This window comes from Pteronotus mesoamericanus, unplaced genomic scaffold, assembly GCF_021234165.1.
Source record: "Pteronotus mesoamericanus isolate MK-2021 breed Mesoamerican mustached bat unplaced genomic scaffold, CSHL_Meso_final contig_68, whole genome shotgun sequence".
Classification (NCBI taxonomy): domain Eukaryota; kingdom Metazoa; phylum Chordata; class Mammalia; order Chiroptera; family Mormoopidae; genus Pteronotus; species Pteronotus mesoamericanus.
Window position 1 is genome coordinate 2,369,737 of NW_026555234.1, and position 16,020 is coordinate 2,385,756.

A 16,020-nucleotide genomic window follows, 5' to 3' on the forward strand; every position below is an offset into this window, starting at 1 on the left:
CAGGGCCCAGCAGGCAGGCAGTGGAGGGTCAGCCCGTGCGCCCAGGGGCGCGGGCCAGGGCCCCTTCGGATACTGGGAGCCCTGGCCCCCGCGGCCTGCGGGGGACGGCAGTGCTGGGCCCCCATTCCAGCAGCCTGAGGCCCAGCGACACCTGGGGCGCAGCTGCCAGACACGCCAGCACGGGGCTGTCCCCCGGACGGGGGCGGGGGCGGCGGGCAGAGCTGAGGCAGGGGCAGAACGCGCCGCGGGGGGCGGAGGCTGGGACGGCCTGACTTCGGGGTGGGTCGTGGGAGGTGACCTGGGGAGCATTCAAGGGGGCGGGCCATGACTGGGCACCCCGGCAGCCGGTCGGGAGGAGGGGGCCGTGCTGCGCAGGCCGCTTTCTCCGCCAGGACCCCGCGCTGCTGTTTTGTTGGGGGGGCCCCGAGCAGTTGGGAGGCGACCGGGAGAGGCTCTCGGCTGTGTCTCCATCCCTCACAGTCCCAGGGGCCTGGTGTGACATGCTGGTGACACAGCTGGACGGAGCGCCCGCTTCCAGATTCTGGGGGCTTCCTGGGGGCCGCACCCCCCGCGCCTCATCCGGCTGCCGGCTGGCGCCTGGGGCCCCATCGCCGCCCTCCAGGGCAGGGGGTGGGCCACGCGCGGGGAGCGCTTTGAAAGCTGACCGGGGGCCCTGCCGCTTTTGTGTGCCCTGACCCGGGGACCGAGAGGGTCAAGGCTGTGGGAACCTCGCGCAGCAGGGCCGGGAGCCACCCCGGTTCCTCGTGGGAGCCCTGGGATGGGCGCGCCTCCGGGGCCGCTCGTAGTAACAGGTTCGTAACAAGGCAAACGCCGATCGTGTTCATTTAATCTTTGTTAAAAGCATCACAAATGATTTATTGATTTTTAAAAAGGAAAAATTAGAATTTATCGCATCTTTGTTATGTGCATATACCAAGGCTGGGCATGGCCCCGGGCCTGTGTGTACGTGAACACTGACTATATAAAGAATCTCAAACGTGTGCCCAGAAGAACACGCAGACCTACATGTCCGGCTGTGCGGGTGCGGGAGCGGTAAGGCAACCGGGTGCCGCCTTCTCCCGGGTCCCTGGGTGCACGCGCCCGAGATACTCTGCCTGGAGAGTGACATAAAATTCAAGAAAAAGACGAGTACGGGAACACCCCCCAGACGGCAGAGAGAATGAAGCAGGGCGGCTGGAGGCCCGAGCAGCGGCGCCCCAGGCACTGGGGGCTGGCGGAAGGGCGTTGTCCAGGGGACCCCATGCTGACCTTGGCCTTGGGCCTCGACGCGGCCTCACACTCCCGGGCAGGCAGGTGGGGCGGGCTGTGGGACACGGGGCTCCCTAAGTGTCTTTGGAGGCCACCCATGGGCAGGGCAGGGAGGGGGCTGGTGGCAAAGGGCCAGAGGGCCCGGGCTCTTCTCGCACCGGCCCCGCCAGCCCCCCAGGAGCGTCTCAGGACGCCTGGAAAAGGCGCCGGGAGCCTCAGCTGGTAGGGGCGTGTGGGGAAAGGGACCCGCGGTGAGCCCTCCCTCCCTGCGGCCTCAGAGTCCCCGCTTGGGGCACAGGGCCCGGCCCTGGAGGCCCCACTCCATCGGGGGCTGGTCTGGGTGGGAGGCGCACCCCTGGGCCCTTGCGGGGGACGTGGCTTCATCCTGGACCTGCCCCAGCCAGGCCAGCAGGGTGGCCGCCCGGGCTCAGTGTGTCCCCAGGAAAGGCCAGGCCACCTGAGAGTGTCCTGCCTGGGGGTGGGGGTGGGGGCAGGGAGGGGGTGAGGGAGGCTGGCTTCCAGCTTCAAGGCAAAGGTGAGGGCCCCCTGCAGTCACTCACGCAGCCCGAGGCCGGTCCCTGATTCTGGGCACACGTGTGAGAGCAGCCCCGTTGCCTGGGGAGCAGAGGGCCTGGCGCTGGGGCGCTCCGCCCCGTCCACCGTGTGGCCTGGGGAAGGCCCCCTTCGGGGCCTCGGTGTCTCCTTTCCGCACGAGGGGCACGCTGGCTCCCCCCCCCCCCCGCCCCCCGCGCTGCCCCTGGGTTCCCATGCGGGTTCCTGGAGCCCCGAGGAGGCGCAGCAGACCTGTTGGCCACCAGGCACGGGGACGGCGCCACAGGAGGGCGCCCCCGCTGGCGGGCTGCGGCGGTACGGCCGCAGGCAAGGCGAGCCGGCCCTGGGCCTTCCGGGGCGAGGCTCCCCGGGGGCGGGGGGGCTCTCACGCCCTGACGGCTGCCGCGTGGCCGCCAAAGGAGGAAGCAGAGCCAAGCTCCAGCAGCTCCCCAGAGGGGTACTTAATTACCTGCAGTTTAAGGGGGGGGGCAGGAGACAGGAGGGGCGGCTGGGTCACAGGCTTGGAGGGTTACAGAGGGCGGGCACCCTGCAGGGCCGGCCAGCCCTGTGGGCAGGAGCTGCGCCCCCCGGGCGGGGGACTCGGTGTCCGAGTGCAGGGGCGCAGCAGAGCGAGGGCGAGGGTCTGCGGTGCGGGGAGGGCGGGTGGCCAGACAGGCTCACCTCCCTGTCCTGGGGCCGCCCTGGCCGCCGGAAGCCAGGCCGTGGCTGGGACCACAGGGTGCGGAGCAGCCAGGGCAGCGTCTCGGGTCCAGGGGCAGAGACGTGCCCAGAGTCGGGTGGGGCCGGCGGGCAGTGCCGCGGGCCTGGCGTCCAGGAGGGCGGCCGTCAGCGTCCCCCCGTGCGTCCCATGAGCTGAGCAGAGGCGGGGGCGTCTGTCGCCTTGTGTGGGGACGGCCGGAGGAGGCGGCATTCCCACGGGGCTCCGAGGGGCTGCCAGTACCAGGCGCAGCGCCGGCGCGTCCGCGGCGCGGTGCCCTGCACGGGGGTGGGGCCGCGGCGAGGAGGCTGCTCTGGGCGCGGCCTCCACAGGCATCAGCTCACCAGGTAGCTGTGCATTTCGCGGGAATCGATGCTGAGGACCACGCCGGAGTGGTTCCCTAGGAAACAGAGACGCCCCCCTGTGAGCACGGCCCATCAGCTGGAGCTGGCAGAGCGGGGCGGGAGGCGGGGCACTTGGGACCCAGGGCCTCCTCAGGGACGCCACAGAGCCAAGTGCGGTGCAGTGGGCATTTGCGGTTCTCCCGGCGGTGTGGGTGGGGCCCGAACCCAGTGCGGAGTGGTGGGGCCTCCACGCTTCCCAGCAAGTGCCTGAGTAGGCGCCTTCACGAGCGGGGAACCCCCAGGCCTCCGGGGGCGAGGCCGAGGCTGAGGCTGAGGCCAGCCACCTCCTGCCGAGCCCACCGACCTGAGGCCTGCGGCGGGCGCTGCGGGCCGGTAACACGTGACCAGGAGGTGCGGGAGAGAGAGGGGCACTGTGAGGTCAGAAAGGCTGGGGGGTCCTGGGGCCGCACCCCAGAGGCAGGGGGCAGCTGTGAGGCCTGGAAGGGGGTTGATGTGGGTGGGACCCAGAGCGGCTCCCAGGGAGCCGTCCCCGCTCCCCACGCTGTGGCACCAGCCAGGCCGCGGCGCGAGGGGGCTGCGCCTGATTGCTGGGCAAGGCCCCCTCAGGGTCGCCCTTCACGACCTTGGTTTTGTCACCTGTAACGTGGGACCACGAAGGAAAATGCGCCTGAGGCTTTGGGGCTGTCTGCCAGCCCCAGGTCACACACGGGGATGGGCCCGGCGATGGGGGAGGGAGCCTGGACCCCTGGCCCTGGGGGGCGGGGCGGGGCCTGGCGGTGGCCGGGTCTTTCCAGGAGGAGTTCGGGGCAGCCACCTGGGGCCGCGGCCATTAGAGGGGTGAGCCTCCGGCTTTGGACACCGCCTCTTATCAGCTCCGTGACTTGGGGAGGTTGGGGGACCACCCTGAACCTCGGCTTTGTCCTCTGTCAAGTGGACACGCTGCCAGTTGCCAGCCCCCGGGCAGCGAGCGAGGGTGCACCCAGGGAGCCCTGAGCCGGCCCGGCCCCAGCGAGGGTTCTGGACGCGGGAGGTGTGATCGCCGAGTCCCGGGAGGCTGTGGATGTGTCACCCCGCGTCTGGGCCGCAGGACGTGGGAGGGGTGGGCCGGCCGAGGCGAGGGGCGAGGAGTGATCGGGGCGCATCCAAGGGCAGCCGCTGATGGCCGTGCGCCCGGCCAGGGCGAGCGCTGCCCGTGCCCGAGCCTCGCCTCCCATCACGTAAGAGGCGGCTCCTGAGCCTGAGGACACGGCACACGGCGGGGGCGGGGGGGCAGTCCTGACGTGGGGGCGGCGGCCGCAGCCCACACAGAAGGGACGCGCTGGTGATGTGGCTGTGGGCCTGGCCCTCACAGCACCGCGGGGGCGGGGGCGGGGCAGTCACCACGGGTGGAAGGACAGACGGAACGGGGAGGCAGGCAGGGCCTGGGCCTGAGTTCAGCCCCCGCCCCGCCCCCTGCGTGACCCAGGACAGGGCGTCTGTGGCACAGCGCCATCCGCTCGGGAAAGGCCCTGCCTCCCGGGGTTGCTGGAGCAACAGTAGCCCCGGGGCGCCTGGAGCCTCAGTTTCCCCACCGTGGAAAGGAGGAGCTGCAACATGGACCTGTGTTCACCCATAGTGTGGCCTGGCCGCTAGGCCAGCAGGGACGGAGGCTGGGTGCACAGGACGGACAGGCTCTGTGGTTGCTCTGCCAACACAGCCCAATGCAAGTGGCGGCGCAGGACTGACGTGGAAGGTGATGCCGCCGCCTCTCCAGCTGCACCGCTCTCGGCCGCCATGCTGTGGGGGAGCCTAAGGCATGCGGAGGCCGCTGGCAGGTGCCCAGGCATCGGGGGAGGGGACGGAGCGGGGAAGCCCCAGCTGGGGACACAGGCGGCTGCCCACATGAACTGCTGGACCCCCGGGGGAGGGAGCTTCGAGGCGCCGCCTCTCCAGCTATGGACGGCGGCCCCACGGGAGGCCCAGAACCGCGAGGGACCGCGCAGTCAGCGGGGGCGCGGCGCCGGGAGCAGGGCGTTGGCTGGGCGCGCACGGTTGGTGTGCTCCCCGCTGGGCCCGGTCAGGACGGAGGGAGGTCGCTTAGCAAATCTGCTTTGTAAAGTGAGAAGTGCGGTGCACAGGCGGTCACGTCCCCGTCCCCGGTGTGACGCCCCAGAATCCCCGCTGCAGGCAGCCGGCGGGCTGGGGCGTTGAGGGAACCCGCGCCCCTCCGCCGCCCTCTCCCCGCCCGCGGGGCGTCCAGGTTCTGCCAGGCGTGGTGTCCCAGTGCCACGGGCCTCGGCGCCTCTTCAGATGGAGGGGACACACCGCGCCGTCGGCAGCAGGGACCCACGGGAGGCGGGGAGGGGTCCGCGGGGCGGGCGTTACCTAGAGTCTGCGAGTCGGGATCATCGTCCACAAACCCCTCGCCCTGGACGGCGCTCGGGACACCCTGGCTGCGGTTCATGGGGCTCGTCATCTCCTGCTCCTTGTCATTGTGCATCTGGGCGTACACGGTCCTGCCGGGGCGCTTCCTGCGGGGCAGAGGGGGGCTCAGGGCTCCGCCCGGGCCCTTCCCCCAGCGGGAGCTTTGTGGGGAGGGAATCTGGGTTCTATCTGAACCCGAGGTGCCTGTGGGGCAGTAAGGTGGGCTGTCTGCAAGTTGGCCCTTGCACAAGTTTAGAAACAGGAAAGGCAACAGCTTGGCCACCGCTCCAGCCTCTTTGCTCAGCAAACTCCTCCTCATCCTGCAGGAGCCCACTCAGAAACCACCTCCTCAGGGAAGTCCTCCCAGATTTCCCGGCCCAGCTTGGGCCCCTGTTATGCACTGTCAGGGCACCTCAGGCTGCCCCTCAGGGGCCCGGAATCACCAGGCAGGTGGCAGGGGAGCTGCGAGTTGTGCTCTCAGCCAGCACGCAGCTCCGCAAGCGAGGGCGCCCCTCTGCCCTGGTTGGCGCTGTGTCCTCAGCACCGGGACCCGCGTCCTGCTCAGACCAGGGGTGTGCGCATTACTGTTTTCAGGACCAAATGTGCACGAAAGGAAACTGAGAGGCCTGGAGAGGGTGGGTGGGCCCGGGGCTGGGAGGATGGTGGGGCTGGAGGGACGGACCCTCAGCTTCAGAAGGTAAAGCGAAGGGGAGCTGCATTTTTGCGCTGTCCCCAAGGGTGACCCGACCAGGGAGACCCCGAGGCCACCAGAGCTGAACCCATGAGACACGAGGGACGGGGGGTGAATCTGGAGGCTGCCTTTTGCAGGAAAAGAGTCTGGTGGCACTTCCTGGTTATTCTGCTCCTGCCAGCGTCCCAGGCCCAGAATCCAGGTAAGTTCGGGGTCCCGCGCCCCACGCGGCCTCAGCACAAGGACGAGGCCCCGCCCCCGCCACCCAGGGGCCCCGTGCCGCCCCCCAACCCCGTCCGCACCCGGGAGCCCGTGGCTGACCCTGGAGGGAGCGTGGGACGGCCCTGCTGAGGTCCTCGCCCCTGCTCTCCGGCCGTGGGGCCCTGGGCACCGTGCGTGGCCACGCTGAGCCTGGGCTCCTCTCAGGGGCGGGCAGCAGGGGGCTGGGGCGGAAGCGCGCTGGGCGGTCGGCTGCTGCGCACCGTGGGGAGCCAGAGCCGGGACGCCCCCACCGCGGCCCATGATGGACACTCGCAAACCAGCCCCCCACCCCGGGTGCGGCCATCACCCCACCAAAGGCGCGCGGTGGCCTTGCCTTTTGCACTTGTAGAGGACGAGGGCTCCGGCCACAAACACCCCGACGACCAGCAGGACAGCTGCCACCCAGTAGCTGCCGCTCTCTGTCAGCCTCAGAGAACCTGCAATGGAGCCGCCGTCAGAGGCCAGCGGGGCAGCGCCCGGCCCGGCCCGGCCCGGCCTCCTCGGACGGGCGGCCGTCGGGGCAACTGGCCGACTCCGTCTTTCTGGAGCACAGAGAGGCTCGCTCGCTTCTGAAAGGTTCTTGTCCTCAAGGGGACAAGACACACAGGACCAGAGGGGACAGTCGCACAGCAGAGCGGGGAGCAGAGGCCATCGAGACCCTTAGAGTCAGAGCTCCTGTGGCCTCACGGAGGGAGGAGCCCGGGCCCCAGGTCTGAGCCTGTTTTCACCAGAGGTGACCCCAGCCAGGAGTGGCGTGAGCAGCCGAGGCTCCTGTCCCCAGGTCCCCAGGCACAGGCGTCCCAGAGAGGCCTGGCACATGCCCCCCGCTCCCAGCAGGGGGAGCCCAGGCCAGGGGGGCCCCTGGACTCACCCGTGTCCACCTCCCTCACGGCCACCAGGACCCGGACCCCGGCCCGCAGGAGGAAGCTGATCTTCCGCGCGTCCAGCGCCTGCCGGACAGGGGCGAGCGCCTGCAAAGACAGGTGGGTCAGGGGCCGTGGAGCCCGCCCGGGGGCGGGGCCGGCCACCGGGCCGGCGTCCGCGTGGGTGCTCAGGCGCGGTCCCCACGCTCGCTGGTGGCGGAGTGGGAGGGGTGGGGCGGGGGCCTCCAGGGGACGGACGTCCCGAGGCCCCCCTCCCGCCTGGGGGGTGGTCCTGCCCTCATGCCCCGACCCCCGGCTGCCCCCCGTGACCTTAGAGGCCACGTGGGTCCCAGAGGGTGTGGGCTCAGGTGGAGGGCCCACGGCCGTGGGGACTGTGACTCGGGGAATGACGAGCTCCTGCGTGGTCACCAGCTGTGCAGCCGCAGCAGCTACCTGGTCCCGTGTGAGGCTCTGCGCCCGCGCAGGCGGCGACGGGGGCGGCAGCACGTACAGGTCGGCCACGGTGGGCAGCCCCGGCCCCACCACAGTCAGCAGCAGCTCCTCCGCGATGCCCGTCTCCTGTGGGACAGAGACCAGGCGTGTGACCACGCGGCAGAGGTCCCGGGGGCACCGCACCCCTCGGCCTGTCCAGGTCCAGGATGTCCATCCTGCGCGTCGGCCCCGACCCCCGCGCCGCCTCCTGCAGCCCGCACCCCCCACGCGTCCCTCGGCCCCAGGCCACTCCTCACACCGTGGTCGCGGGGCGCGGCCCCTCCCTGGCTCATGTCCCCCAAACCCGCCGCGCTCAGCTTGTGCGGCCCCTCGGTCCCCGGACGCCCCGGCCTGTGCTGCCAGCTGGCAGACGCCTACGCAGCCTTCGGGGCCTGGCGCAGCGTTGCCGGCTGCGCTAATGGGCTGAGGGGCGGCGAGGCCGGGGTGGGCCTCAGCCTGTGACCGCCTTCGGGGGCCCTCGGGGCAGTCTTCCCCTCACGGGGCCCGAAGGCCTGGGGTGTCCCAGGCCCACTCTGATGCTCAGCTTCTGTTGGCTCTCTGCGGGCCCCTGAGGGCAGAGGTCACACGGGGCCTCCACACTGTGTCCAGGGCCTGGCCCAGGAGAGAAAATCACTTTAAAGAGATTCTGGGCCAGCGGGGAGAGAACAGCGGCTGCATCTTGTGCACACAGCTGGCGCCCACTGCATGTGCTTGGAGAGGGCGGCCCCGGGCCTGCCCCGCAGGTGACGTCCCGCCTCCTGTCCTCCTGAGCCACACAGCCGCCCGCCAGCCAGGCTGAGGCTGGATCTGTGGGACTGAGTGGCAGCCACACCCACCCCGCCCTGCCCCGGGGCCCGGGGCCCCCGCTTTGCTGAGGCGCCCATCGCGCCGGGGAGGCCGCGGCGCCGGTGGCGGGGGCACCTTGGCAAGGAGCCGGGTGACCAGCTGGCCGACCTCCTCTCTCCACTCGGGCGTGTTGGGGTTGTAGGCGTCCAGGCCCTGGGAGAACTGCAGCGGCAGCACCTGGAACTGACCTGCGGAGGGACAGGCCGGGAAGGGCGGTGAGTCCGGCGCAGCGACCCTGCGCCTCCCGGGGGCGGCCGCACACCCGCGCCGGCCGGCCCTCCGGGGAGGATCCCGCGCCCGCTCTCGGAAACTAAGATCCCGCCCTGTGTGCCCGAAGCGGTCCCAGCCAGCACCCTTGTCACTGGCTGCCCCCAACACCAGTTGCACACAGGACGAGGATGACGATGAGGAAGAGGACAGCAGCAGCCTGGCACGTGCCAAACCTGCCCCCCGAGATTTGCCCCATTAACTCACAAGGACACCCCCCCCAAGGGGGCCTCCTGTCCCCAGGCTCCGAGGACTTGGACGGTGCAGGTGGAGTAAGAGCCCTGGAGGGCAGAGGCCCCGCCTCCGCTCCCTCCTGTGCCCCGGGGTCCAGACGCGGAGGCCTGCTCTGGAGCCAGGGCGGGGCAGCGTGCAGAGCCGTGCGGGCGGCCCCGGCGCCCTGCACCCCGGTCTCCCCGCTGGCGAGGCGGGGGAGGTGCCGAAGCGCGAGCAGCTCTTGTGCCCTCGGAGCGCAATCCCTCGCACAGGCTTCACCTCAGAAAGGAAGGCTGTAACTGGCCACTTGCAGGTGACGCGACACCACAGAGGGAAAGCCCGAGAGACGCCACCGGGAGCGTGTTGGGGCTGGAAGACAAGCACAGTACGGCTGCAGGGCACAAGGCCAGCCCGCAGCGGTCTGCTGCGTTTCTACAGGCTGATAATGAACCATCGGAGAGAGAAATTAAGAAGACAATCTCGTTTACAATCGCAGCAAAAAGAATAAAATACCAAGGAATAAATTTAACCAAGGAGGTGAAAGAGCTACACACTGGAAACTATACGACGCTAATGAAAGAAGTCGAAGAAAAAACAAATAAACAAACAGATGTTCTGCACTCATGGACCGGGAGAATTAATATTCTTCAAATGCCCATGCTGTCCAAAGCAGTCTACAGATTCAATGCAATACTATCACGATTCCAATGACGCTCAGTTGCTGGAGCATCAGCCCATAAACCACAAGGCTGAGGGTTCAGTTCCCGGTCAGGGCACATGCCGAGGTTGTGGGTTTGGTCCCCAGTTGGGCATATAAGGGAGATAAACAAATCAGTGTTTCTCTCTCACACTGGTGTTTCTCTACCTTTCTGTCTCCCTTCTTCTTTCTCTAAAATCAATAAACATATCCTTGGCTGAGGATTAAGAAAAGAAATTCTAATGACATTTTTTTCACAGAAACGGAAAAGACAATGGCAGTTTTCCACAGAAACACAACAATCCTAAAATTCCTAGGAAACCACAGAAGACCTTGGAGAGCCAAGGCAATCTTCAGAAAGAAGAACAAAGCTGGAGGCATCGCGTTGACTTTGAACTATACTACGAAGCTACAGTAATCCAAGCAGTGTGGTAGTGGCATGAAAGCGGACGCACAGATCAATGGCTCAGACTAGAGAGCCCAGAAATAAACCCATGTCTCTGTGGTCAACCAATCTGTGACAAAGGAGCCAAGAACACACATTAAGGAAAGGACACGCTCTTGAGTAAACGGTGTTAGGGAAGCTGGACAGCCACGTGCAAGGTGAGGAAACCGGACCACCGTCTTCACCTTTCACAGAAACTACCTCGAATGGATCAGAGCTGAAACCCTCCAACTTCTAGAGGAAAACAGGATACCAGCATGCCTCTCGACATTGATCGTGACCGTGAGTTTTTGGCTTTGAGACCAAAAGCAAAGGCAACAAAGGCAAAAATAAACATGTGGGACCCCATCAAACTAAAAGCTTTTGCACAGCAAAGGAACCATCAACAAGCTGAAAAGGCGACCTGTAAAATAAGGGGAAATATTCGCACATCACCTGTCTGATAAGGGGTTAATATCCGAACTATATAAAGAATTCATACAATTCAATAGCAAGAAACCAAACAATCCAATTTTAAAAAATGGTCAGAGGGCCTGACAAGACTTGTCTCCAAAGAGGAGGCACAGATGGTCAACAGGTGCATGAAAACATGCTCAGCATCGCTAATAATCAGAGAGACGCAAATCAAAGCCACAGCGAGACCCCCACCTCACACCTGTGAGGACGGCTGTCGTCACAAAGACGGGACAGTAAGAGCTGGCGAGGCTGTGGGGAAAAGGGGCCCTCATGCCGTGCTGGTGGGAATGCAAACTGGCACAGCCGCTGGCAGAACAGAGTGCAGCTCCTCAAAAAACAAAACGCAGAATTATCCTAAGATCCAGCAATTCCACTTCCGGGTATTTATCCAACTCAAAAGGAAGGGGCGGCCCGCGCCCACCGCAGTGCGTGGACAATACCCGGGACGCGGGAACCGCCGGCGTCTGCGGGCCGACGAGTGAATAAAGAAGAGGCGGTGCACATATCCGATGGGTCACCGTGTGGCCACAAAAAGAAGGAAAGGCTGCCATCTGCAACGGCGTGGACGGACCTAAGGGGCATCAAGCCGCGTGAAATAGCTCAGAGAAAGACAGACGTGATTTCACCTGTGTGCGGAACACGGACCACCACCACCACCAGGAAGCTAAGCTCGCAGGCGCAGAGGACAGGCTGGTGGCCGCCCGAGGCCGGGGCCGGGCGCAAAGGGGGCGGGGTCAGAGGGGGGCCCTCCGGCTGTAAACTGAACGAGTCCCGGGGATGTCACGTGCCGTGTGGAGACTGCTGTCCACCGCACTGCGTCGCACATTCGAAAGTTGCTAAGAGTGGACCTTGGAAGTTCTCATCACAAGACAGTCGGTCAAGACTGTGTGAGGTGATGGGTGTTAATGAGACTTAACGTGATCATTTCGGAACGTACGCAAATATGGAATCGTTCTGTTGTGCACTCGAAGCCAGTGGGGTGTGTGTCAACTGCACGTCAATGCGTCAATGAAACACCGACCCCACGCAGCTCTGGGGCTCGGGCTCGGCCGGTGCCCGGTCATGGGCGAGGGGCGTGGCCAAGGGCAGCCACTGAGTGTCCACGGCGGCTGCTGAGCCCTGGGCAGGCTTGCTCTTCAAACGAAATGAGTTTTTATTTGTGTGGGGCAAGAGCACGCTGGGGCGGGGCGACCCTTCCGTTCTTAGAAGTCATTTTCTACGGCCACGTCTGCCGTGAGGGTCTCCGAGCCCCACCGAGCACCGGTAGACGGGACACAGATGCAGAACAGGCGTCTCCACGGAGCCTGCACCACGAGGCCGCCGGCCCTGGACCCGGGTGCCCTGAGCCGAGAGGGCGCCGCCCGTCCCGGGAGGCACTCACCCAGCACGCGGACGACCTTGGAGTCCTGCAGCACCGAGGCCCCGCAGGCGGCCTGCACGGTCACACGCACGTCCCCCGGGTCCGCAAACTGCGTCGTCACAGTGTTATTCAGGGACATCAAGGGCTGCGGGGACACGGCAGAGTCAGGGCCGGCCCAGGGCCACACTGACAGCGCCGTTCCCCGCCCTCGCCAGGGGATGGGCAGCGCCCGGGGGCGCAGGGAGGCCCCAGAGGCGCCTGCACGGACACGCCCTCCCAGACGGCCCCGAGTCTCCCATGGGGACCGCTGAGAAGGCACGACGAGGCCTCAGGCTGGGCCCCCAAACACCGACTCTGACCCACCTCCCCAGCCCCGCTCCACTGTGGCCCTGCGCCCGGCGAGGCGCGCCCATCGGGACGGGGGCCGCGTCCCCACGGGCCTTGCAGAGGGGGACGCAGAGGCTCTGGGAGGTGCAGGGACTGGCCCGGAGAGCCCAGCTGACAGTGGCTGAGCGGAGATTCAAACCCAGAGCCCGAACCCCTCCTAGACCCGCCCCACTCCCAGGCACAGCATGGGGAGCCCCTCCCTGCCTGGCCCCGTGTGGGGGCGCCCGGCTTGGGGTGCAGGGCTGCCTTTGGCTGAATGAGTGACGCACGCCTCTCCCTGGGAGCCCCCGGCCTGAGCGAGGGCAGCCTGGCCCTGCAAGAGCCACAGGACCTCCCAGCAGGCCCGCGTCCATGGGCTCCGAGCGAGGCTTCGGAGAGGGACCAGCCTCAGTGACCCCCTCCTCCTGAAGCCTTCCCCGACCAGCCCTCCCTCAGACTAGAAATAGCCCCGTCTCCCCTGGGCCTCTCAGACCCCCTGCTCCGCCCTCCTGTGACGCTTGTCACACCCTAACTCGGGTCACCTCCTCTGCTCCGTCTCTTTCCCTGGGGACGGGGCAGGGTCTGGGCCGCACCTGGGCAGCGCTGCTTGGGGCGGGAGAGCGGGGCAGCGCGTGCCGGCCTCAGCCCCGCGGTGCGCGCTCTGTCCCGCCACCCGGCACCCGGGCAGCGCCCTGCCCTCCCTGTCCCCCAACCGGTGGCCGCCCGCGGGCAGCAGGGCCAGCGGCGGGCCACGGTCTGCGTACCTGCAGGCTCGGGCCGACCCACCAGTAGAAGACGGTGAAGTTGGGGTTCGGGGGCAGCAGCACGGCTGTGAGGTTCACCTCCTGGTTGGTGCCGACAGCAGGGACCACCTCAAGGTAGAGGGCCTTCAGGCGGGCTGCGGGGCCCAGACAAGGTCGGGGTCAGAGGGCATCGGGGCACTTGGCTGCTCAGGGGCTGCTTATTGGTCACTGTTACCATCGACTTTGTTGTTACTGCCCCATCACCCCGCCGCCGCCGCCCCGGCGCCCTGCAGACCACAGGGTGTGGGCTTGAGCCCAGCCTGCCTGCCTGCCCGCCCGCCCCCGGCCTCCAGTCCCGAGGAGGGGGTGGCAGGACCTGTGGCCGCCCCGAAGGACTCCCTCCATTTCTCCAGGGCCCGGTCCCTCTGTCACAGGGAGTGGCGCTTGCCCTCCCCAGGGCGACGACTTACAGTTGACCTGGACAAAGAGCACCGCCTCGTCGTGGCCTGCCAAGTTCTCCGCTCTGACGGACACGCGGTACACCCCGGGGCTCTCGTAGGCGTGCCGGATGGGCTCCTTGGCCAGCGTGAGGTTCGAGTACGTGGCCTTGAAGCCGTCGCCGAGGTCCACATGGTACACGGTGGTCAGCATGTCGCCCTGCGGGGACACCAGGAAGGCACTGGGGCGGCCCCCACGGCCCGGCCACTCGTGCCTGCCCTGGCTCCTGCCCTCCCAGCGGGCGGAGGCGGGCGGGCCCAGCCGGTTCCTGGGACACGGGAGGGTGGAAGCAGGGCTGGCACATTGTGGAGCGATGGCCCAGCTGCAGAGGGAGGGGGTGGCGAGGTCAAGGGCGAGGCCCCCGAGGCAGTGCCGGGAGCCAGGAGGGGGCCCAGGGGCCTTGCGGTGCTGGCGCCTCAGGCTCAGGCCTAGGGAGGTGCACACATTGAAGGCCTTAAAGCCTCCGGGGAAGCAGGAAAACCTTTTCCGCTCTGTGACCCCGGCGTCCCTGAGGTTTTCCACTGTCCCAGGCCACGCGGGGCCGGCACTGGTCTCAAAGCCTCAGTCTGCACAGGGGGCTCCCCACCACGGCTGCCTCTTCCTGGCACGGAACACCCCGCAGCTGCCGTATCGCCCGATACTTCCCGCCTCAGCACCAGCCTTCCAGGGCTGGCACTTGCTTCTCAGAGGCCTGGCGACCGCAGTGAAGGAAGCAGCTGCTTCCCGGCAAGGACATCTTGTCTTCCTCCTTCCCCTCTCTCCCTCCTCACCCGCCCGCCTCCGGCCACCCCATCCCCGCAGGAACACCCAGGAAACCAGCTCCGAACCAGCTTCGGTGGCTGAAGAGGTCAACGGTGATCAGCTCTTATTCTGCACCTGGCAAACCCGAATGCCTGATACCCACGTTCACATAACTCAGGTCAACGTCACAGATACGGCGTGACAGGCTGGGTAGTGTCCGTCCTCCCCAAATTCACGTCCACCCGGGACCGCAGGAGGTGGCCTTGTTTGGAAATAGGGCCTTTGCAGATATTAGTCAAGTGGAGACCACACGGAAGGGGGACAGGCCCTGCATCCAAGGACTGTGTCTTCATGAGGGACGGGGAGATCTGAGACACAGACCGGAAGTTCACGCGAAGACCGAGGAGAGGCTGGGCTGATGCCGCCGCAAACTAGGGTACGCCTGGAGCCCCCGGAAGCTGCAAGAGGCAGGGAGGACCCCCACCGGTGCCTTCTCAGAGGCCCAGCCCTGCGGGCACCCCTATTTTGGGTCTGCGGCCTCCAGAGCCGTGAGAGGTGTTGTTTTCAGCCGCCCAGGTCGCGGCCGTTTGTCTCGACAGCCCCGGGAACCTGAACCCCACCCCGCGTCACATTGCACCCCTTTCACAGGTGAGAAGGCTGGGGGCAGGCAGGGCCCAAGGTCTCCGGTCCCTCTCGCGGCCAGGAGTCGGGGTTCTGAGCTGTGGCCACGAAGCAGAAGGCCCCGGGGCGGGGCCCCGCACGGGTGGCTCTGCAGAGCCACACCCAGACCCTGGTGGCCGGCGGCGCTGGACACCTGCAGATCTGCCGTGGTTACATCCTCATGGGCGCAGTGTCCCTCCCTGACTTTTGCTCGTTTTCTAGTCGGATTGTTAGTTTCTCCGCACGAGCCCTGAGCCTTCCTCCCAAGCTCTGGGCTCCAGTCCACCTTGCACACGTGGTTGTAAGAATGTCCTCGGGGGCTCCTCGCCTTTTCACATTCTCAACAGGGTCTTTCAGAATTTCCTTTACGGATGGTGTTTTGGGGTCAGTTCCGAGAGCTCTTGGCCCAGCCCGAGACCCCGAACGTTTCCCCCCCGCCCCGCCTCCTTTCTAAAGAATTTACACTTTCCCACTCGGCGCGCGCGTCTGGGGTCCGCCGCGGGCTGCTTCTGCCCTGGGCGCGCGGCCCCAGTTGGGGCTCGTTTTCACAGGACGCTCATTTGCTGAGACCACCCTCGCTGCGCGGGGACGTCCAAGCCGCCGGGACGCACGGTGTGCGGCTACTTCTGGGTCGTCTATCAGACCTTACTTTTAATTCTTAGATATTCATCAGACTTGCGCCCCCCAATCCAGCGCTCTGTCCGCACGCAGCTTGGCCGCTGTGTCACCTGTGTGCTGCGTACAGCGGCGTCTGCGCAGGTGTGTCTGTGCGCGTGAGCGTGAGGGCGTGTACAGGCCCCGCCCCATGCGCCACGCCCCTCCCCGCGGCCGCCTTTCCCGGAGGTCGCGTGCCCTGGGGCAGCGCTCTCTACCACGAGTGTCTCCTGGTGGCTCCCCTCCCCCCGCCGGACCCAGCCCCAGGCAGCGCCGGGCCCTCTGGGGGCAGCAGGTGACAGGCTGGTCCCATCCCGCCCCTCAGTCCAGTCCTGGCTGAAGCTCAGAGAATCACAGATGCCACCGAGTGGCTGAGATTCCAGCCTCTAGGGGGCAGCAGAGGCCACCTTTTCCTTAGAAGTGTGTCCTGGATCCGGGCGGCCGTGGCTGGGTGCACTCG

The 16,020-nt window shown here is 66.8% G+C and overlaps 1 protein-coding gene across 1 annotated transcript in view; it reads right to left on the bottom strand.

The window, feature by feature from the left end:
* Positions 1-2,874: 2,874 nt before the first annotated feature.
* The window catches only part of SORCS2 (sortilin related VPS10 domain containing receptor 2), a 277,701-nt gene continuing 264,555 nt past the window's right edge, over positions 2,875-16,020 (bottom strand). The window contains exons 19-27 of the mRNA XM_054582215.1: positions 13,478-13,664; positions 13,029-13,162; positions 11,920-12,043; positions 8,536-8,648; positions 7,576-7,701; positions 7,131-7,230; positions 6,594-6,696; positions 5,311-5,414; positions 2,875-2,939 (exon numbers count right to left, since the gene is read on the bottom strand). Of these exons, the coding sequence (XP_054438190.1) occupies positions 2,875-2,939; positions 5,311-5,414; positions 6,594-6,696; positions 7,131-7,230; positions 7,576-7,701; positions 8,536-8,648; positions 11,920-12,043; positions 13,029-13,162; positions 13,478-13,664 (1,056 nt within the window). The remainder of the gene's footprint in view (positions 2,940-5,310; positions 5,415-6,593; positions 6,697-7,130; positions 7,231-7,575; positions 7,702-8,535; positions 8,649-11,919; positions 12,044-13,028; positions 13,163-13,477; positions 13,665-16,020) is intronic.